General features: G+C 46.8%; 1 protein-coding gene across 8 annotated transcripts in view; it reads right to left on the bottom strand.

Moving 5' to 3' along the window:
- Positions 1–162: 162 nt before the first annotated feature.
- The window catches only part of LOC128895181 (protein bric-a-brac 2-like), a 239,300-nt gene continuing 217,584 nt past the window's right edge, over positions 163–21,878 (bottom strand). For 2 of the 8 annotated variants that reach the window (XM_054157535.1, XM_054157534.1), the window contains 5 exons: positions 17,396–17,453; positions 10,648–10,828; positions 9,494–9,585; positions 8,789–9,028; positions 163–8,034 (listed from right to left, as the gene is read on the bottom strand). In XM_054157535.1, the coding sequence (XP_054013510.1) occupies positions 7,451–8,034; positions 8,789–9,028; positions 9,494–9,585; positions 10,648–10,828; positions 17,396–17,453 (1,155 nt within the window). In that variant the 3' untranslated portion in view covers positions 163–7,450. Of the gene's footprint in view, positions 8,035–8,788; positions 9,029–9,493; positions 9,586–10,647; positions 10,829–10,848; positions 16,450–17,395; positions 17,454–21,878 lie in introns of those variants that run through there. The other 6 variants (XM_054157537.1, XM_054157536.1, XM_054157538.1 and 3 more) reach the window with 6 other exon arrangements.

Here is a 21,878-nt window from a genome sequence, read left to right as displayed (position 1 = left end):
GTTAGTATATTACTTAGATATACGTGCCAAATAGCAACTTAAATGTATGATTGCGTGATTCATCTGTTTGTTTCACCCGTCAAGCACGGATAGGTAGGTAGGTAGGTAGGTAGGTAGGTAGGTAGGTAGGTAGGTAAGGTAGGTAGGTAATGTAACGCTTACTCCACTATATATAGGGTGTATTTATAATTATAGCATATGTCGGTAGAACGTCATCTTACATGCTAATCGGTAATAAATAAAAGAGGAATTTGTAATGGGTGACAGGTTTTGCTTTGTATCCGTGACTAAAAAGTAAACTATCTCTCTCCGAAGTCTCGGTGCATTCCGAGGTGGTTCGGAAGAGAACGGAAAACAAACGTCGCTTCGCGATTCGTCACGGGTACATACACATTATTTCGGGCGTCTCCGGTAAAGACACGCGCGCAACTATTCGCATATGGGTGTGTCGGTTTAATCAATTCTCGACTATCTACTCAAAAGAAATACATTGTTTAACGTAAAATAGAAACAATAATAATTATAAACTATCGCCATCTGCAAAGAAACTTTGCGTTTGTCGTCGTCCTTGGATAGCGAGCGTTTCTTTTTTTTCTTCTATAGGCCGCGACGATTTCGAACGTTATCGATCGAGATTAGAAACAACAACGAAGACAGGATGGACGTTTCGGTTCCGTAAAGAACGTCGAAAAACGATTGTCCTGTTTCGATCTCGTTCCCAATTGTATCGCGAGGCATTGGTCCGAGAGGCCACACGCTCCAGAATTTCATTCGCAAACACTTTGAAAAATATTTGTAATCGTACCAAAACGAAACGCTTTCCCTCGTTGCGCGCGACCAATGCCACGTTAGCGTGCTTCGGCGACAGATTCAAATGAAACGGAGGCCTCGGATCTTTAAACTACGTAAAAGTATCTTCACGATCGGGCAAATAAATATATTACAGGTTACGATAATAAAGATGAACTTTTCCGTACAATTAACGTTGCATTCTCTCTATTTACAGTGAACGCGCGGCTGTGCCTGTCTGTCGCGTAGCGTACTGTGTGTTCTCCTTTAGTGTACTTGTTCCTTTTCTGTCGTTCTTTCTTGTCTCGCTAATACTTTCCGTTTATTCGCCGCGTTCTTCGAATAGAGGCAAAAGAATGCGACCGTTCGAGACCGTCGATCGATTACACCCCGTCGCAACGATCAAGCTTTCTTATTTCTTCGATGTTTCCAAGAAGTAATAAAGAAAGTCAAATAATTTCAGTCGGTCTGGAGCAGAGGCACGTCAAATTTTATTGGATCGAACAATGGTTCCATCTTGTTCGATACGAGACGTATCGTATAATTGAGATTCTAATGTTTATTCGATCCGTAACGAATAGAACCTCGTCCTCTAGCTAGAAAAGCAACTCGACCGTGTATTTTCGATGCGACTCTGTCCGTTCAACGTTGGTGATCTTGAGCAGCCGAGATCTTTTGCCTCCAGCCGGTTCGTAGCTGTCCCCTATACCGTCGTGCTTTCTTTGTGTACGTGTGTATGTAGGTTATGCATGTACGTGACCGTACAATTGTCGGGTGCGCGTTTGTGTGCGTGTGTGTCGGATTTCGGCAGGCGGCCGGGGTGTGTACGATTAAATAATCAGTTTCTGAAAAATGTGCGGTTCTATTGCTCGACTACTAGTTCCTGTAAATTAGGATGCCACCTAGAGTTTATCCTCGAATCGTTCGGTCTATAGCGCAGCAAAGAAATGGAAAACACGCGATTGTCGGGCGCGCCTTTTCCCCTTTCTATTCGCTGCTCCGAGCGCGTTTCTTCTTCCGCTGTCGTAACGTTTCTCTTTCTCTTCAACAGCGAATGCCGTTACACGTTACACGTCCTGTAAACTAGCCATAAATCGTAGATACGGGACTATTACGTTTTGTTTATCGCTTCATTCTTACCGCTTGCTGGGATTCTTTTCGGTACCTTTTTCCTTTCTTTATCGCGTATCAAGTGTGGCTTGCATATCGGGTCGATCATTAATTATAATACGATGTTATACCTCGAAGCTAAGGTAGAAAATAAAGAAAAAGAGTTCGGCGCGTGCGTGATACATTTTAGATCCCGTTTCACGGATTCCTGAAGTAGAACATTAGAAATTTGTGTGTACAAGACTCGCGTTAACGTTCGGATACCGCGATACTCGAGAAGCCGTTGCTTCGAATATTTACGAGTTACGGGGTTAACCCTTTCGCTACGGGACTCCCCGATCGCGCAACGATCGAAGTGCCCGCGGCGTTGATTGGCCATTGCGCTTGCTATGCCCTTTGGCGTCGATCGGCCACCATCAATTATTTTCAACGACTATAGTCGTCGCCCGTATAGAAGGGTTAAACAACTTATCCTTTTTTTATGTCAACTCTCTACTGCACGAATTATACTTTTGAATTATTTACATGCTCGTAAAGTAATTTATATTCGAGCTAAGCGATAAACGAATCGATCGAGTAGTCGGATGTCACTGTTTCTAAGCGTAGTTAACGGACCATCTTTTTCTTGCGACTAATAAAAAATTCAAACTAATCGAATAACAGCACGATTTCCAAACGTTAACGCGTCGATGTAGCCGCAGCTGAGTGTTGTTGGCCTCGCGACTACGAGCGCCTCGCTCGCGAGTCTTTCGTTCGATCTCGCGTTCGATTCGCGATGTTTTTCCTTTTGCCGTCGACAGAGATGGGCAGAATTCCTCTCGAATAATAGACGACAAATAAGTTGGACGCGTAGCAATTTATTCGATCGAACGCGATTCAATTTTTATCGAAGGATTTCTTTCACTTTTTCACTCGTTACTGGAAATTTTGCCCATCGTTACGTCTCGATCCACGGTTTCGGGTGTTCGTGGAAAGATGGACGCGCAAGACGGATCGAGAGGACGGAAAACCCGAGAGAGCGATCGATAAGCGAGCGAAACGCAGAAGCCACGAGGACAAATGGCCAGGTGCTCTCTCCCTCTCACTGTCTCTTGGAAAGTATACTAGCGTCACGCCCGTCCGTCCTTACGTTTGCCTCGATAAAAATTCTAAGAGCTACTTTGTCTTCGACTCTACGGTCCTTATACTTTTGTCTAACTTAATCTCATCCTGTGAACTTTTGTTTCGTCCTCGACGACGTTTGAACGGAAAACTGGCGCACCATCTTCCTTCAAAGTAAAACGCATCCAGCAGCAACCTTATATAGCGTCAATATATCAATTTATGTATATATATACTTTTTTGTCTCATATATATATTTACTTTACTTTGTGTCCTATATCAATAATAGCGTATTAGATGCTTTTTTGTTCACTTACACCTTATGTATGTAATATAAGTATCTTTGTTTTTTTTTTTTTTTTTCTTCATCCGTTCACAGATATATATCAAAATGCGTAAACGAAAGTTCCTCGAAATATCCGTTCCCTCTGTTGATTCAAGCTACACGCTTTTTACCCTCCCTCCTTTACACCGTCTATCTTCGCTCGAAACGTTTACGAGAATATGCCATTCAGGGTATTACCGGTTGATGGGTTAGATCCGAAACAGAAATTTTGTCCGGTTTGCTTGTAGATCCTGTTACATTCGCTCTTATCACGCACACAAAAGGATTCGTAGACACATTGCGTAATCGACAGAAGAAATTCCATCGCGTCGGTACGTAAAAGAAGAGCCAAAAGTTTGTTTCGCAAAATATTCGAGTTCCTCCATTTGGTTCTAATCCTCGACTATAAACCGTGCGCTCGTTTAATATTCCTCGTAGAAATCGCGCAGCGTCGCTCTGAGACTTCGAGACGAGACGAAGAGAATCATATACGCTTACTCGGAACAAACTGTTTCATAATTTTACGCAACGTCCCCACAAATAATATTCTTTGCTTATTTTTTCCATTTCTCTTCATAGTTTCTTTTTTTTCATCTTTTTTTTTTTTTTTTTTTAGTCACAAACGATTCATACGGTGATGCGAAATTTCGAACGACTTTTCATCATGTACAAGTGGTCACGGTCTACGGGACACGTTAAATTTTTTTCTTTGGAAGGCACTTACTACTTTTTTTTTTTATACAATATTAATTTTAATCTCTTCCACATTCTCGCCTGTTCACATGCCCCATCCTTTTCTCTCGCACACTTTCTCCCCCGACCTCTCCGCAACCCCTCCCCCACCACCACCACCACCACCCCCCCCACCCGCCCTGGCCAGCTAATTCTCGCAATTTCGTTCGCGGCTCTTTGAACTCGTATAATTTTTTTCTCTGTTTCTTTTCTCTCAAGCCCCCAACCCCTCGCTTCGGATCGCGAATTTCTTTCGACCTCGGCGCTGGTTTCGTTCAAATTTACCTTCTCGTTGAACACATTAAGCCTAAATTGTAATAAAATCTTTTAAAATCGCGACCTACCGTGTTTCCTCGGTTTTCTCTATTTTTCCCTACTTTTCCTCTCGATCGTTCCGATTCCCGCGGAAAATAAAATTCAGTTCCACCAGAGGTACTTTTTCCTCCCCCCGTCTGAAACGTTTCTTTTTATTCGTTTACGCCCCAAAAAAATCTTTCGTATCAAGAATAACGCGTTTCAGAGTTTCCCCGGCATATTTAATTTCCTAATCGCCGATAATAATACAATTTTTCTAATCGATAGCTCCTCGAGCACTTTTCCTACAAACCGTCTTTTTTTATTTTCCTTAAAGCTTCCCTAAAGGTAGGGGAGTGGCGCGAGAACAACGTTTCATTTTTATTTCCGAAAAATTGTCTAGACAAACGGATAACACGACGGACAAAACCTATGCGCTTCCATTTTCCGAGCAAAAGCGAAAAGCGATGGTCTTTTCCTTTTACAGAAGGCCACTTCGAATTTTTTTTTCTTGTTTACTTTTTAATACTTACAAAGAGTCACTCGAACCGGTGTGCCAACTTTAAAAAATCTGTACTTTTTTTTAGTTTTTTAGAAAGTTCCCTCACTCTTTTTTCACGTCTCACTCGCACCCGCATTCTTCCACATTCTCTCTGTGTTTTCCCCTCTTTCTGCCCCCAGGATGGCTAGGCTCTCGCGGACGTCGCACGAAATCTCTGAACCGCGGTTCGTGGCAAGAACGATCGAGAAGCAGAGATGGGCAATCCTTTTATTCGAACATGAAATTAAACTTTTTCTATTTGTAATTTTAATTTGCCGGAGTTTACGAAAATTCTTTGAAATTTGAGTGTACTTTTTTGCTTTGCCCAATATATATATATATAGCTCGTCTGTGTCATCGGTAAGTTGAGTAAACAATTAAATTTCAGCTCGTTATCGGTGAATACGGCGATAGAAAAAGAAACTATGCCCATCTCTGTAGGAGTAGACGCGCATCCTGATCCGCGTCCGATCGAATCGCAAACGAATCGGCTACCCGACGCGCATCGTTCTTCGATTGTCGAGGATCGAGGGTCCTTTCGCGAAAAGTCGTACGCGCAGCATGCAAAAATTTTGAAAAATAGCACGATTTCTCCGAAGCAAAAGCACTCACACCCATTCTCTCGATCCAGTCGCATCGGTACTCTTTCGTCGATTCGCACGACACACGACACGCGACACATGTAATCGGCACTCACGCGCACACATCTATCGACGTTTTCTCCAGTTCCAAATTCAATGAATTTCGTCGTTAATTTCTCATTTCCCTAATCTCTAAATCTTATAATTTTTATACTTGGCATACCCCAAATATGGCAGGAAGGCAATCTTTACGGTTAATAAAGTACAGCAATCGGTAATTGTTCTCCCTTTTGCGTCCTCACGTGTTCGCTCGAGCCGAACAACATAATTTTTTCTGTTTTCTTTCGTTCCGTAGAGGTTACGTCGTCATCTCGTTCGACGGACAGTCGGGAGCAGACTTTGGACGCGCAACAAACGATTACGACTTCTCGAGTTCCCTCGGTCCGATACTACATAGACTGGACCGTGAGATCGTTTCTTTCCCTTCACCAGAGACGGGGAAAATTTCATTCGAACGCTAGACTTGGAGTTATAGTAGAATTATCATTCTATAATTCAAATTTCGATCTTTATTCGGCCAACAACGAGCGAGAAGTCTCCCATTCGTCGTTAGCGATTTTAATTTGTAATTTTGCCCATCTCTGACGATAAGTCGAGTCCCGACCAAAAACTGCGACGCGTCTCCTTTCGAATCGACGATTTCGCACAGCGTCGATGTCAGCGTCGATCGATCGACGCGGATAGTGGCTCGCGACTCGCAATCGCTCGCCAATTACTATACATTTGGCATTAAACGTACGGTTAATCGTATATGCGTGGATATATAAATCTCGAGTCGAAGCGTGTTTCACCGCTTCGAATCCTGTGCGATCGCTTCGCTCGGCCGAAGAATAGCGCGAGCGAATCGTCGTCGAGCAGGTAGCTACGGAACGTTCCCTTCGAATGGGCGATCTTCGGTGTCGATCGAGCTTGTCGCGATCAATGTTCGAGATCGGAGGAAACGGCCCTCGGCTTTTCAAAAATCGAGCACCGATCGCGCGCTCCCGCCGCACAGTGGTTTAGAATCGGAGAATGCGCTAGCCATTACGTCTAATCGATTTCTTATATCGTTTTTACAGGAATATTTTAAGATTACATAAAATCTTTTCCAGGTCTGTTTAGTGGATTCGGTATAAATGATTCTAAAGGCGACATATCTGTATTAGAAACAAGATTGTACGCCTAGAAGTTAGCTTTCCCAAAATACACGTTAATTTGAAAAAACAAAATTAGAAAAGATCGCGTTTCTTTCTCTGCTTTCCCGAGTAATTTATTAAAATACGTAAAAGATGAAATTTCTCGAATATCCATTGGAATATTGGCCAGGACTTTCGATTTCTGAACCACTGCACGTCGCCCACCCGATGGCTCGCGCCGCGCCTCTCATCCATTCGTCTCCCTCCCTCTTTTGTTTTGATTGTGATCCTCGATCTCGTTCGAGATCGGTGCGGTATACTCTAGCGTCGCTGCGAGGACGAATCGTCGCGCGGACCGTTCGAGACCGACAAGGAACGTCGTACAATTGGCAATCTCCAATTTTCACGTAACTCGGTGCACGGATAGCGGACCGAAAAACATTGCGTCGGTATTGGAATATTTTTTAGCGCGCTATCGCGTGTCGTCGAGCTTCGGGGAAACTGGGATTCGTCGATCGGACGACGGTCCTTGGAATCGAGAGACCGAACGAATCGAGCAGCCGCGCCAACGACGGCTCGGTCGCGATCGAACGGACCTCGATCGATCGACCAGCTCCTGGAATGGAACGGATCGAGTCGACGATCCGTGACGTTACGAACGCCGCCTCCGTCGTGAATTCCGCGGAAAGAGCAGGCTGCTGCTCGCAGTCACGGCTGAGCAGAAGAAGCCTGCTGGGATCGCGGTGGAAGCGGAGCGCTGATGCTACGATTAGCTCATTCGTCCTCGGCTCCGTCCATCTTACTATTCGCAACGGGAGTCGGTCAACGGCTCCAGCTTCACGGGGATCTTGTCCTTGTCTTTGAGTCCGTGAGGACTCTTGACGAGGTCCGCGATGTCCTCCTGGAAGAGATTCTCGGGTCGCGGGCTGACAAAGCTCCGCGCGGGCTTGTAGGTCATTCCGCTGACGCCGATGCCCACCTCCACGCTGCTGGGTATGTGTCCAGGATCCATCAGAGGACCCAGCGGACTCGCAAGGGGACTCTCCATCGGGCTTTCGGGGGGACCACCGGACCCTGGACTGGCCAAGCCCAGATTCAGCGGCGAGTTTCCGTTGTTACCGCCACCACCGACACCTACGCCGACACCACCGCTGCCGTTGTTGCTGCCGATTATACCCGCTCCGCTGTTGTTGCTGTTGTGATGATGCTGGCTGGCCTGCATCGCCGCTTGTAGGTTCGACGAGAGGCTGGTCGACAGGTTCGCCGAGAGATTCGTCGACAGGTTCGTCGCCATCATGTCGTGCTGCTGCGAATGCGCTGCCGCCACCATGCTGCACATCTGATGTCGCAGACCTGCGCCAGCAAACGACCTCCATGTTATCCTTTCTAAATGTACGGCATGGAAGGATTTGAAAAGAGCGTGAGTCTGACCGAATAACTCCAAGATCGTCGAGCAATCGAGTCGATAAAAGAAGCACAGATTTCTAAGGAATGCGCGTCGAGTGGCACAAAAGTAATACCGCCACAAACAAAATGAAAACCTTGCGCGAATCGTTACTAAGAACCTTTTGCATTGTATGATGTATATTTGTTTTTTCTTAACCGACATTTATGTACCCAACTACGATAAAGTATTAAAAAAATGAGCTATTATTTTAGCGGACGTAATGTGTAGGTTATCATTCTAATTATTAGCCCGCGTATGTTTATGCAAATAGACATTATTACCAGCGCCGACAAAGAATAGCAACTAGAGCAAAAGTACACCTTATCTTTTAAATGTTGTAATATGTATTTCATTTCTAATATTTTGCATAGTTTTGCATTTCTGCACATCCCCGTGCAATACTGTATATTTACACCTGTCATATGCATAACCATCCGTAGCCTATTAATCATTGATAAAATTTCTGTTTTCTGGATATAACTACAATTGTGGCTTTCGCGCGCTTCGATATATTATCGAAATCTTTGTATGCCGTTCGAGCGAATGATGCGAAGTGGAAAATTTGAAAACAGGCCTGCAGGGCAAAGTTTCCAGTGGAAAAAAGTTGGAGAACGGTCGCGGGAAGCGTTCGTAAGGTTTCGGGAGGTGAAAGACGATGAAAAAGGAACGTACAAGTGTTGTAAGAGACGTTACCTTGAGCGACCGCGGCAACCGCGGCAGCGGCTGCCGCTCCAGGGCTGACCGCGCCTTCCGGTCCGTTGCAGGCGGCGTAATTCGCCAAACTTGGATACATGGAGGTTGGTTCTTCCTTGACGATGTGTGGAGAGTGACCATCGCGGAACACCACGGCTCGAATCACCCCGCGAATATGCTCGTCGGGCCAGACACCCAGTAGAATCCTCTGCGGTCTGCCTCTTCCTTTGGGCCGGAGATCTGAGCAACCGAAAACCGCGGGAATCGTACTTAAAGATCGTAACGCTAAGATCTATTGGATTACTCGCGACGATCCGCCGTTTCTCGACGCCCGACGCCCCACGCCCGACGCCCGACGCCCGCCGCCCGACGCCCGACGCTCGACGTCAATCGCGGAAAAATCGTTTCCGTGTCGCGACGCAATGGCGGGCGTCTTTTACAACCTTGGTTAATGTTCGCGGTTACACGCCCTCGAGTTCCCCGTTCGTTAACTATCGTATTAATCGTCTTCGTGGTTTCCTATCGTATCGGAAGGAGGTGTCCTTGCTCCGTTACCAGTGGCGCGTTACACATTCGCGGAGGTCGAATCGAAATGAAATTTGGGGGAGCAGGTTTTAAAGAATGTCACTCGAGTCCGCGTTTCCGGCAGATCCGTGAGACGAGAAACGGCCGTGACGCGAGGGTTTAGTGAAAATGGCAACTAACACTCACCGGCCCCGCCGTCGGCGCTCGGACCCAGCATGTTGTGCACTCGATTGGCGTACAGGACGAACGTCGGGTAGGGGATGTCGTACTTCCTGGAACAGAAACCAACAACGAGTCTTATTATAAAATTCGTCGAGTCGATCGGGTCGCGTTAAAGATTATCGAATATCGTTCCGTGAAACATTTCACGAGCGGAAAACCCTTTGACGGCGGTATCGCGCGTGCACGATACGCGTTTTACGGTCCAGGTTGTAAAATGTCAACGCGACGATTGTTTACTCTCAGGTTTCACCCATTTACGCGTGGTCAAGAGTTCTGTTCAGAGGTGCGTAAAGTTCGATCTTTTCGTTTCGATTATCGCGAGAGGAAGAAGGAGACTAGTTTAAAAAAGAAAGTTTACAGAACCTTGTCCATTTGCAATCCTCGCCTGCATCTTGGCGACAGTTTCGTTTAAAATTCGGCATTTCGTTACATCGGTCCGATGAACTTTCTTAGTTTAATTTACTCCGTCGCGCCGCAAATATCCAGCTAATAATGAAATTCTTCTCATCGTGTTCCTTAAACGGAGAGAAACGTCTGACGCGGACATAATCCAGACGATTCGACTGGTTAAATAGCGTCGCGATGCGCTTCTCTATTCAGCGAACGTACGAAATTTAGTTTAGCGATGTTTGAGTGACGGAGAAACGACGACTGCAAATGAAAACGACCGAACCACGCGATTATGCTCGGTTTGTTCGTTGAAGTAATTCGCGAGATTCCTCGTATCGTCGACGGCGATGCCTCGTGTCCTTTTCGAACCATGTTCCACTTTCGTTCGATTATTTATTTACTAAGAAAAATAGTAAACGATAAGGAAAAAGAATGTATCGGAACTTTGCGGTATGTCGTACCTTGTTAAATCGAGGACGTCCCAAGGTAATACACGGATCTACATATTTAGTTTAAGGTTATGACAACGTGTTCTATGTATATATATTTTGTTTTACGACTTTTTTAATGCCTCGACGACTAGTTTCAACTGGAATTTTCCGTCCTTCTGGGAGCCCTGCGGTGCTTTAATTTGATAATAATTTTCAAAAAAGGCACAACTTTTGGATCGAATCTCGTATACTCGAGTATCGAATATTTGATTGAAACGAACAGCTAATTACCTGGCAGCTTGGCTCAAAGACAATCCTTCCTTGAGGACGCTGAAGATCGCTTCCGCCATCGTTTCCGGTCGCCAGGACTTGAGCGGACCGCGTTCTCGGAAGCGTAGATTGTGCACCAGGCTCTGATTGGTGTTCCAGCACTTCTGCCACATCGACTGCAGCTGATATTGGTAGCTGTCTGCTAGTTTACGCCCCCCGCGGAAAAGAGAAAACAGAAAAAGCACAGCGTTAGTAAATGTTCCGCGTCTCGATCGGGGGAAGAGGGAGAAGACCCGAGGCAAGAATCGGTAAGCGTATCGTATCGATCGCGATCAGCTTTTCGACCTTTCTCCGATCGAACCGGTCCGTTTCGATTCGTTTTATTCGTATCAGATTGGTCGAGGAGCAGAGATGGGCTAGAATTTTGTTCGTCTAACGTAAGACGAATAGAAAGTCTGCGTGGCTTTCACGATTGTGATTTGTTCGCGAATCCATACGTTAACAATCGCGTAATTGTAAATGGTTCGAGATGCAATATCGTACAATAACTAAAATTCTATCGATCCGTAATCGAACAAGTTTCCCTGGTGCGAATTTCGTCCATCTCTGTCGAAAAGTTGTCCGCGTCGTGGCGAAAAGTAACGCACGAAACGAGTTCGCGCGAGCGAATGGAAATTTATTCGAATCGTCACGGTGATTCGTGTGTACGGCCGAACGATGCAAGCGACTGGCGTAAATAGCGTATATAACCAGACACGCAGGTAAGTCGAGTCAAGGTGCGAGAATCACGTGGATAGGTTCCTTCGTGGCTGGTCGGCCGAAGCGTACCTGCGAACAGAGCATTGAAAGGCAAATTGCTGCGGGGGAAACGGGGGACGGGGAATAAAGACACTGCGGCGTCGTGTACGTTAACGTATCGATTGTATTATCGTTGGCATACAATCGCTGCAGAATGAAAATGAGAGAATGAGTTCATAACGGAAACAAGCGCGCTCGTTAATAGAAAATATTTTTGCTTAACGTTAAACCAGTAATCGCCAGCCTCGCAACAGTTTTGGCCTAGGCGCGCGCGCGCCACTACTCACTCGGACATGCTGGCCACGCCAAGAACATGCTGGCCTCAATTCGCAACGATTATTTAATAGTTAACTTATTGGGTTTAATTGAGCATCCTCCAATTTGACGATTAATACAATTAATTGGAAAGACGAACGCGTGTACCGACGCTCACGCGTGCGCGACAGGGAATCGCGAGTCGCCATCTCTGGGATTGCCAACCGTCTTTTTCTGGAAAGGACAATCCGTTTTTAATCTCTTTTCGCACTTTTTCTTTTTTCTCTTCCAAAGGTACGCTGCTCCGAATAAATTGCGACGCGTACGATAGAGTCGTAACAAGATCGATTCTTCGGTGTTTGGTAGAAAAGGTTAAAGGGGTGTTGCTCGAGGTTTCGATGTTTTAAGTCCTCGCGAACGAATTAATAATATCGAGCCATTCGGTAGTTAATCTACCGTAAACCATTCGCCACGATGCTAGCAGCAGGATTGCTTATGACGATATACCATGTTTTATATACACATATATATTATATATGAATAGTGTACGGTAGAGTTGCTGCTAGCGTATAACCCGATATTAGCGATCGATTCACGAGCGATTATGCTTCAATCGTCCTCCCCCCCTCCCCCCTTTGAATATTTCTAAAAATTAAAAAACGATAAATTTGAACAATGAAAGTATGTCGTTTCTTCGTACTTGGCGCAGTTGGCAACCCTATCGCTCAAGAATTAAGAGTGTTCAATTTTGTTCTTTGTTATATTGCTTTGTCGAAGAACTGGCGGACGCGCACCCCGTGGATCCCGGCATCGTAATACGCACGCGTTGCGTCGTTCCTACGCCCGCGAACTATGAAAACGCGAATCGAAACGAAAAAAAGACTATTCATTTCGCCGAGGTAGCGCCTACGATTCTACAGACTGTTCAGTTAAAAGCAGCCCACTTCGATGCATTTGCCATTTCAAACGATAAGAAACAAGTAACGAAGGTGTTCGAAGAGGACTGCTTCCAACAGAACACTGTGTATCACGGAATGAAACAATCTTCACGGTAAAGTGTCTACGTCAGAGATGGACAAAATCTTGTCCAGGTATAACGAGCATGCACGGTATGTTTTGTTCATCTCTGATCCAAGTATCGCGTTGACGGTGCAGCGCGATTTTTTCTCTATGCCGAGAGAGTATATCGCGAGAGTTCGGCCGCGAATTCATCGAATAATTGCTCGAGGTCGATTCAACGCGAACTCTGATGCAATTCAAGCGCAATGACGCACGGCCGCCCGTTCGAGCATTACCGCGACGAGAAAGCGACAATCGTATGTTTACCAACGGGACCACAAGATAAATTCGTGTTGCGCAATGTATGTGCAAAGGACGCGTAACTCGGGCGGCACCGTACTCTGAAAGCTGTCGCTTGTTCGCTACAGTCGGGACAAAAGCTTTAAGCCGCTCAAGGTCGCTTCCCCGAGCGACAATCACGTCGAGCTACGAGCCACCTCTCTTCACTTTCTTTCAGAGACGAGAGCAAAGTTTTACTCCAATTTTTACTCGTTCGTCGCAAAATATTTCTTTCTGTGATTCCAATTACCACTATATTTATACTACAAGTGTTTCGATCACACGTGTTAGGTTAACACAATTTTCTCCCATTTCTGCTTTCTTTTCACCGCTGCTCTCTAAACGATAGAGCGGGGAGAACAGTCGCTCGGTGGCCTCGAGCAATTTAAACATTCGTTCCAACTACAATATTTGCGGGAATGCTCGATACGCGCCATGCTCTGCGAGTTTGGAAACATCCTTTACGGGAAATATGATACATCGCTTGATATACGACAGCTTCAAGGACAGATTCGAAACTTGAAAACAAGAAATCCGTACGCACGCGCGTACAAGATCCAACTATTCGTATAGTATAAGGTACATTCGACATGGCCGACGTAGGCTAACCAAACTAATTATAATAAAAAGGCACTTCTATCACAGATGATACGTCACGTGAACACGAAGAGGTTAAATAATAAAAAAAAGTACGTGCTTGTTCGCTCGACACGTCTAATATGTTTGTCTAGAAAAATGTCATTCGTAAACCGCTTCGACGCGATTTCAATTCTCATGATTACAGTTATTCAAATGTACAATTCTACAAAAACTAATTCTATTTTAAATTTGTATTAAAATATCTTTCGACTTTGCACTTATGCGTACTCATAAATTTGAGACTACGTCCGATATGCCGCGATACCAGAAACCTCTATACGTTTAAAAAAAAATAACTCTCCGGAAATAAACCTATCGATTTCATCCAGGATTATTTTCGAAGACTAACACACATTTTCCGCAACGTTAAGAATCTTGTTTCTCTTGCATTTTGTCTGTTTTTTCTTCGTTCTTCTTCCACAACCTTCCTACTTATATCTCTTACCCTACTTTTCTGTTTCGCGATCACAGGGTATCTTCTATACCTTTCGCGTATCGTTGTACGTATAATCGAAGAACGTCCTGCCGTAGCCTGACGAATATCGAACGCGTAATTTATATTAACTCGATCGATTCCCTACGGAACGTTCGCGACGAGGTGCGATTCTGGCTCGCGACGAACCAAAGTCGGTCGGCCACTTTCCACACCTTTTTACACCGAGTAAATATTAGGCTGACGCAAAAACTCCGTCGCGCGTTCACGAGTTTAGTTTTCGAATGTAACTCGTTTCTTCTCCGCCTCGTGTCCTGCTTTCTTTTTTAGTACGTTTCCTCGGGCAAACTTAGCGTCTTATTTGAGCAAACGTGATCGAGGCTTACGCAATTCGGTTCCGATACTTGACAAACTCGTTTAAAAATAGAACAAATAGAATGGAAGCGCCTCGATTGACGCGCAACTACTCGCGCGACAATAGAAAAGTTTGCACCGCTATAGTTTCCCGAACAAGGGCAACCCTCGCGACGACGGTACCAGTTGCTGGAACGCGTGTCGACAACTTTGAAACGATGCGCCGGGGAACGCGTGTCTACGGATCTCTTTCGCTATTTTCAAATGCCGGCTATGTCCTCGCCTTGCTTTTCGTAGATTAAGCACACGCGAAACATATTCGTTGAGAAAGATCTAATTCGATCGATAGAATTCGCAGCTCTGCAAACTCTCGCCGTTGGTAATGACAAGTTTATCGTTAGACCGCTAATGTTCGTGCATATGCTTAAAAAAAATATTATTAAATATCCGCTTGGCACAACATTCTTTTCGTTTGCTTAATTGTAACGACGCGCTAAATGAAGTTTCTCCAAGTTAAATAAAACGTTTGGAAACGATAACGTTCGGTAAAGTGTTCGAAAGTAACGTTACGAAATATTGCGATACTGTTCTACACGGTAAATATGTACCGAACATGTTACTTACTCGCATATGTCGCATACTTTTCATATACACGTGAATATTTATCGTGCATTTATATACATATTTCGCATGCATAAATTGCATATATTTTTTTGCATATCTTACGTGCACGAACATCCGCAGTCTATGCATTACTATAGACGCAAAACGCTCTCGAATACCGATTATGAGATTCGCCGAGATCGAAATCGGGAAGCGTGTCCGTCGATGATCGCGCGACGCTGTATAAATTAATATCTAACTTTCAAGATCGAATACGTTTCGCGTCGCGATCGTTCCAGATTCGAGCTGCCGACTAAAACTGCCGGTCCAATTTACGCTAAATTATATCGAATGGAAGACGTCGAGCAGAAGGCACTATCTTGTCGCCGGTGTAATCGTTACCCGCGACGACGCAATATTTTACAGTTCCTATCACTATAAACGTTACCATTAGTGCTATTATTGCTACCGTTTATCGTTAATTTTATTGGTCCCGCGACAGAGTATAAGCGTAGATTTCGAACGCGTGCCTTGGAGGAATCGCGTTCGCGTGTACGGAATGCGCGATGGAATGTGAAAAATATCGATGAGAAGTAGTATAATCCCCTAATCTCCGTATTTCTACGGATTACGTAGCCCGAGCGTGGCGCAGGGTTTCCATTTCCACGCGCAAAGATTATCGGCGGCGGTTGCTTTTTCGCGTACGTCGATTCACCTGACGTCGCTTTGTCGACACCGTCGATAATTGCGCCCGCGCTGGAAGATACGCGTTGCATTTCGTCGTCAGTCGTAAACTTAAACTGGCATACTTCCGTCACAGAGAATCTCAGCGCGTGGAAGCCTGCGCGACGCGCCGAACAAAGGCACGATCGAGGAGAGATTCGGAACTTTCGATGAAAAACGCAGAGAGCACGTCGTCGATAAAGTCTGTTCTTGCGATCCCATTCGAACCGATTCTTTTTTTCTTTACTGAACGTTTTCGTTTTCGTCGTTGAAGTAAAGCGAGACTATCGAATGCTTTTTACAGAATGCCCACCACCAACGGAACCCCGAAAGACCGTTAAACAGGAAGCCAGGATCGCGTTTCCGGCGTATCTTCTCCACGAAGTTTAGTATCGCGTTTAGGGACTTTTTGGTGCGACGATTGTACGGACTGACGCTGATGTCGCAGCAAAACTCTAACACGGCCGTCTCCTCGTTCGAGTTTAGTCCCGCCTCTTCGAGGACCATCATTCTCTTCGTCTTCCCGAGGATGTTGTCGTACAGAGTGCCTTTCGGTATTCCATATTTGGAGGAAGCCTGGGTGAATCGCATCTTCTGAGTGACCACGGCCTCGATCGCTTCCTGGAGATCGTGCCGCGTCCACGTGGGCGCCTTCAGTTTCAGCAGGGTCGAATAGTCAGCTAGAAAACAGTCAGGCAGTTTCGACTTTTTTGTTTCGTGATGCTCTGGCTGCACCCAACCCAGATCGAGCCGATCTTCGTGGTGCCTAGCAGACCGACGGACCCAACGCAGCCGTGGGCAGCCACGTTTTCACGGAACTAACTCGGAAACACCCACTTTCCTTTCGTCTTTCCTGACACCCTTACCCTCCCCAGGATCTCTCCGTGCCCCTTTTTCTTTTTTGCCTCTCTTCCTTCTTCCTTCGCGCACCTCGTCGACCCTTTCCTCTCTCGATCGACGAACCAAGGAGGACCGTTCGCCATCCAGGAGAATCGAAATGGTCGGAAAGAAAGGGGGCTGCGGTTGAACGACGACACGACGAGATCGCTAGACTTCTTTTTCTTCTTTTTCTCGAACGATACTTTCAAAGAATAAACTAAGTAGACGCTAGCACCGATATAGATTCGAGCTGTTCGATACACTGTTCTCTATACCGCGTAACAACTATTTATTAAACGGTAGATAACAGCAGGAAAGTACGCGCAAAACATATAATAATCTATTTTTTCCAAGAATTGCGACTCGGCTCGAACCTGAATTAGAATAAACAATTCCAAGGCGAGTTTAGACGACTCCTCTACCCCGTTTCTTTCCGTCCTCTCTCTTCTTCTCGAGCCATCGGTTCGCCGGAAAGCGGTCGACGGTGAAAAGGAAAATCGAAATTGCGAGCGCAAGGAGAGCACCGATTCTTGGCGCAGAGAGACCCGATTTGCTATCTCGAGACCTTCGAAATCGCTCGTTTGTCTCCGCGAAATATATCGAGCTAATCGATTCCGAAGAAACGCTCCGCGTTTGTTGCGCAGACTTTGGGGATGGTCGCGTTCTCGGTATCGTTTCCTGAAATGCGCTGTCGCAACAGCGGCTAAGAGACCATTAGGTAAACTTCGAAAGCGTTGGGGAACTTACCTGCTATACTCGACGTGGAGGCTCCGAGCCAAGCGTGGGATGACTCCAACAACTTGGCCTGTAACAAGGAAAGAAAACGCTGTAGAGGTTGCGTTTCGAATACAGACGATGACTACAGGTTAGCGGATGGCAAAGGGGTAGACTTTACGGTTAATTTAAATTCTGGTTGAAACAATCGGATAAAATTGAAGTCACAGGTACTTGTACGTTTCACGCGAGAAACGGAACGCGTTTTCAAAGTTGCCAGTGGCTCGCGATATAAACATTCCGCGAGTGCAAAGGGTCGAAACGGAGGCGATCGTCTGGGTGAAAGAGCACGGTTCGGCTGGAAGATGCTCGGCCTACGCGACGAGCCTCGCCGCTTCCGGAGAACGGAGGCTCGCGTCTCTGTCGAGACAACTTTACTAATATGCGAGGTTTTCGGGTTCTCTAGAAAGGGGTTGCGAGACGCGCCGAAAGCGCAAGACACACGCAAAGTTGGCTCATTTGAAAAGTTTTCGTTCGCGGTCTGACGCGCCTCGCGATTTCCGCAATACAGAAGGTCCCAGCCTACCTCGAGACTTCTCATATATCCGAATCGTATCCGGAAGCCACTCGGCTGACTTTTCAAATTAATTTTTAAGGGCCGAAGGGCCTCGCCTCTCGTTTGATACGCGCCTCGATCCTCTATCAAACTCGAAACCCTTCTTACTCCCCCCTCCCCCACGTCCGCCTTTTTTTTTTTATTTTTTTTGGTTGCGTTCATTCTCCGCGATTTCGAGCCCCAGCTTCGAGTCTCGACCGAGAATTTCCACTAGGAGGCTGGCGAGAGTTCGCGGCGAGCTTTCGATAAACTTCCTCGCCAGCTGAACAGAAGAGCGCGACGTTCTTCTAGTTGGCGCAATTTCGTCCTTCCAGGTGCTCCAGCTTCCTCCCGATCGAGCGACGACTCGAACGAAGGACATCTTTTACCTCGACGAAACGGAGTCGCGAGACACGTCTTGGAGCGCAACGAGCGGGAATAACGCGATGCGAGATCCATCGAGAAGCAGTGTCTTATACGGCGAGCACTTGAGATGTTGAATAGAACGCGAACAAAAATGAATTGCGGAACAAAGGCCGCGGACGGCAGAACAGATTCTATTAAGAGTTCAAAGTTGTCGTACGGAGAGCGGCATTGCGAAAGAATGTGTTTAGACCGGAGTATTCGAGTTAATAATACTTGTAATAGTAATTCAAGGCGCGGCCGTTGCGACGGTTCGGAACCTTGAATAGGAAGATAAGGTCCGCGATTGTCCTACGTTCCTTCGAGATGACGACGCCTAATTTATTCATACCGCGGGCGTATGCGCGACGCGAGACGTTGCTAGAGACACGGATCGGTGAACGACGAAGAATAATTAACGTTAAATTAGACAGATGTATCGTACGTGGAAAACTATTACCGAAAATAGAGCGTCTCGCTATAATACCCGTTACGCTAAATCTGCTCCAAGGCCGACTCGCGATTAAACATCCTTATTTATTTATTACCTTTCGAGCCACTCTTTCCACATTGAAATTCACGAGTCCAGGCGTCGCGATAACGCTCGCATCGAACTCGACGGACATCGATTCCCGTTGCATAAATTATTTCGATATTTTCTCGTATCGAGTGGTGCCACGGCGATTTCGACGATGCACGCGCGTCTCGAGAAAACCGCAGAACGGCATGCATCGGTGCGCCGAGACGCGCACACGACAGGGAAATCGAGTTTGCCGCGGGTACGAGTTCATCGCGCGCGCACACACTGCCCATCCTCGGCGTGCGTGCATTTTTCATTGTCTCGTGTGTCTGTACGTCTGTCTGTTGGCGGCGGTGCGCCTCGAAGAATGCACGTCGCGGTGCACGCGACGCGACGCACCCGCCGACCGACCGCTGCATTAACGAGAAAATTGCTCGTCGCATTCTTTCCGACTTTTTCTCCTCTCCGTTCCAGCTCGTCTCGTTCGAACCGCAACGTCGCGGCTCGTCGAGTTCGAGGGGAAAGAATCTCGAGTTTTCGCGCTCGTCGCGTCCACTCGAACGCGAGATACACGTTCCAACCGATAAGATGGATCGACTCTTTCCAACCGATGTAGATCGAGGATCTTGAACGTGTTTGTACGCGGAGACCATTTTTCGGAAATGTCTGGCCCGTTTAAACGATACAAATGGTTTCGCGGCGGTAACAAATGGACCCGCGAAACTTTTCCCGTGTCTGGTGCTAAGCAGCGGCTTCCGAATCCTGTCGTTTCTCCACGTGCCGGAGGAAAAAGCTCGAGGGAACTTTCCACCGAGAAAGTTCGCCGAGTCGCTGCGTAGGGATACGCTTAAAAATTTCGCAACGTCGCCCCTGGTTCTCGGGACGCTCGACATTTTTTAGGGGTGTTCGTAGATTGTTTGTCTCGCGTGAAAGCTGGTCGGTCGAGAGATGGGGGGAAGGACGGAACGAAACCATCGAAAGACAAGCGCAGCCTAAATCCAGAAGGACGGCGATAAACAAAAGTCGGAGCAGACGCGGACGAGCGACGGGTGGCCTAATTAAGAAGGGCTTCGAATTCACAGTTTCCCGAGCATTCTCACGGAAAATCCCGTGAACCTTCCCGGCGAAGAGAATTTACGAGGTAGTCGTCTATCGTTGCTAATTCCTGCAAATATTTGCCGGGCAAGGATATAGGCGTGGGCGAGACGAGTAGGCGTCGGAAGGAAGCGGGGGGAGGGTAAACGAAAGAGCGCGAGGGAGGGTGGGAGAGAAGGTGGAAGAGAGAGAGAGAGAGGAGAGCAGCGTTGGATGTATGCACGGGGATTTGAGCGAACGCGACGGGACGAGAACGAGGACGAGGACGGGGACAAGGACGAATGCTAGTCGGTGAGCAGGCTCGTTCTCTCCTTCGCTGGTGCCATAGACGCCCCACCGACGCCGTCGTCGTCCTCGAGGCTCCCGTCGACCGGCTGGAGTTTCACGCGGCAGAATGCACCGCGCCACGGCAAATTTCTAATCAGATTAGCACGGATTAGCAAAGTTCGTTTGTTCTAATGAAATTCGTCTAAATTAACGTCGGAAGAGGGAACGCCGCCGGAGGAGCAAGACCGAGATCGGGAGAAATGGGTGGCGGGGCTGGCAGCCCGAGACCCGCAAGGGTACGCGAGAGCCTAAGAACGAGAGCTGGATGGATCGCTCGAGCCCCCGTTTCGCTTCGACTCCGGAGCTGTTTCTTCTTTCGCGGCCGGAGGTTCGTCGATCCTAGGCGTGTCACGGTTTCGCCATCTCCTCGATCTTGCGTAAAACATCTAACGAAACGAAGGGTTTATGTTTATGTTTCAATTGGCCAAACGTAAACTATGCGACCTAAACGGACGTACGAAGAACTAATCGTGAAATAAATCGTCATTTAGACGAGAATTTTGCCCGTTTCTGGTCGGGGAACACGTGACAAAAGCGTGGTTAGCCAGCGTGGTCCGCGATTAAACGGATGTGGAAGAGAGAGAGAGAGAGAGAAGCAGGGGTGGAAAGAGGAAAAGAAAGGTTGGAACTCGGAGCACGCGCGTTAATTGTCGCGGAGACGCGAACCAGCTCGCGCAAAAACACAACGAGCCGCGAATCTGCGTGCACACGTTTATTCCGGTACACGCGATGCCCTCCTCTTCCTCCTCTTCCTCCCCCTCTTCCGCCTCTGTCCGCATGCACGCGCTTGATATTTTATTCACCGATATCGCGCTCAAACTATTCCACCGATAGTCGACCGGTTGCCGCGCTCAGGTTTCTCTCCTCTCGTTGGCCGCGTGCAAACGAATACGAACGACGCGTGTTTTATTCATCGGTACACAGGATGCGCCGAAAACATCGGGCTTGAGCCACAGGATCGCACACCGTATCAAGTTCCCGAGAAATATAACCTCGAAGAAATTTCCTCTCAATCCGGATGAACTTGTCTCTGTAATTTCTTATTAACATACGTCATAATTACCGTAACCGAAACTACCAGAGAAATATGTATACTAAAAATTCAAATACCGCGAGCAAGTGGAATGCGGACAGCGGACAGCCAAGTAGAATAGGACATTTGACCGTAAACGTCCGACCCACGGAACGCTCGAATCGTCTTGCGCGACACGAATGTAGCTCCGTCCGAGTATCCGTTTGAAACTCGAAGCGTATCTACGGGGAGTCTCGTCGTAAAACCAGAGCCACGCGATATTGCGATACAATTGCCAGGAAATAGAGTCGCGAGCAACACTGACTCCACGGCAACACGGAACGCAACGAATATTATCGCGAATTAAACTTGCAAGTTTTTCCCCTTGCTGTAATTTTAGATAGAATCGACGGCAACCGCGATATCGACTCGACTCTTCCTACCTTTTACGGTCTAGTGGCTCGTTTATTTGTGCCACGGAAAAGAAAACAGAAACGTTGCATATATCGGAAAACGCTAAAGTAATTTTTGCTCGCAAACATCGTTTGCCTGTTTGTCTTTAAAT

The sequence above is a fragment of the Hylaeus anthracinus genome, unplaced genomic scaffold, assembly GCF_026225885.1.
Source record: "Hylaeus anthracinus isolate JK02 unplaced genomic scaffold, UHH_iyHylAnth1.0_haploid 4, whole genome shotgun sequence".
Classification (NCBI taxonomy): Eukaryota; Metazoa; Arthropoda; class Insecta; order Hymenoptera; family Colletidae; genus Hylaeus; species Hylaeus anthracinus.
Note: the sequence above shows the minus strand (reverse complement) of the source record. Positions and strands in the feature narration are given on the sequence as shown.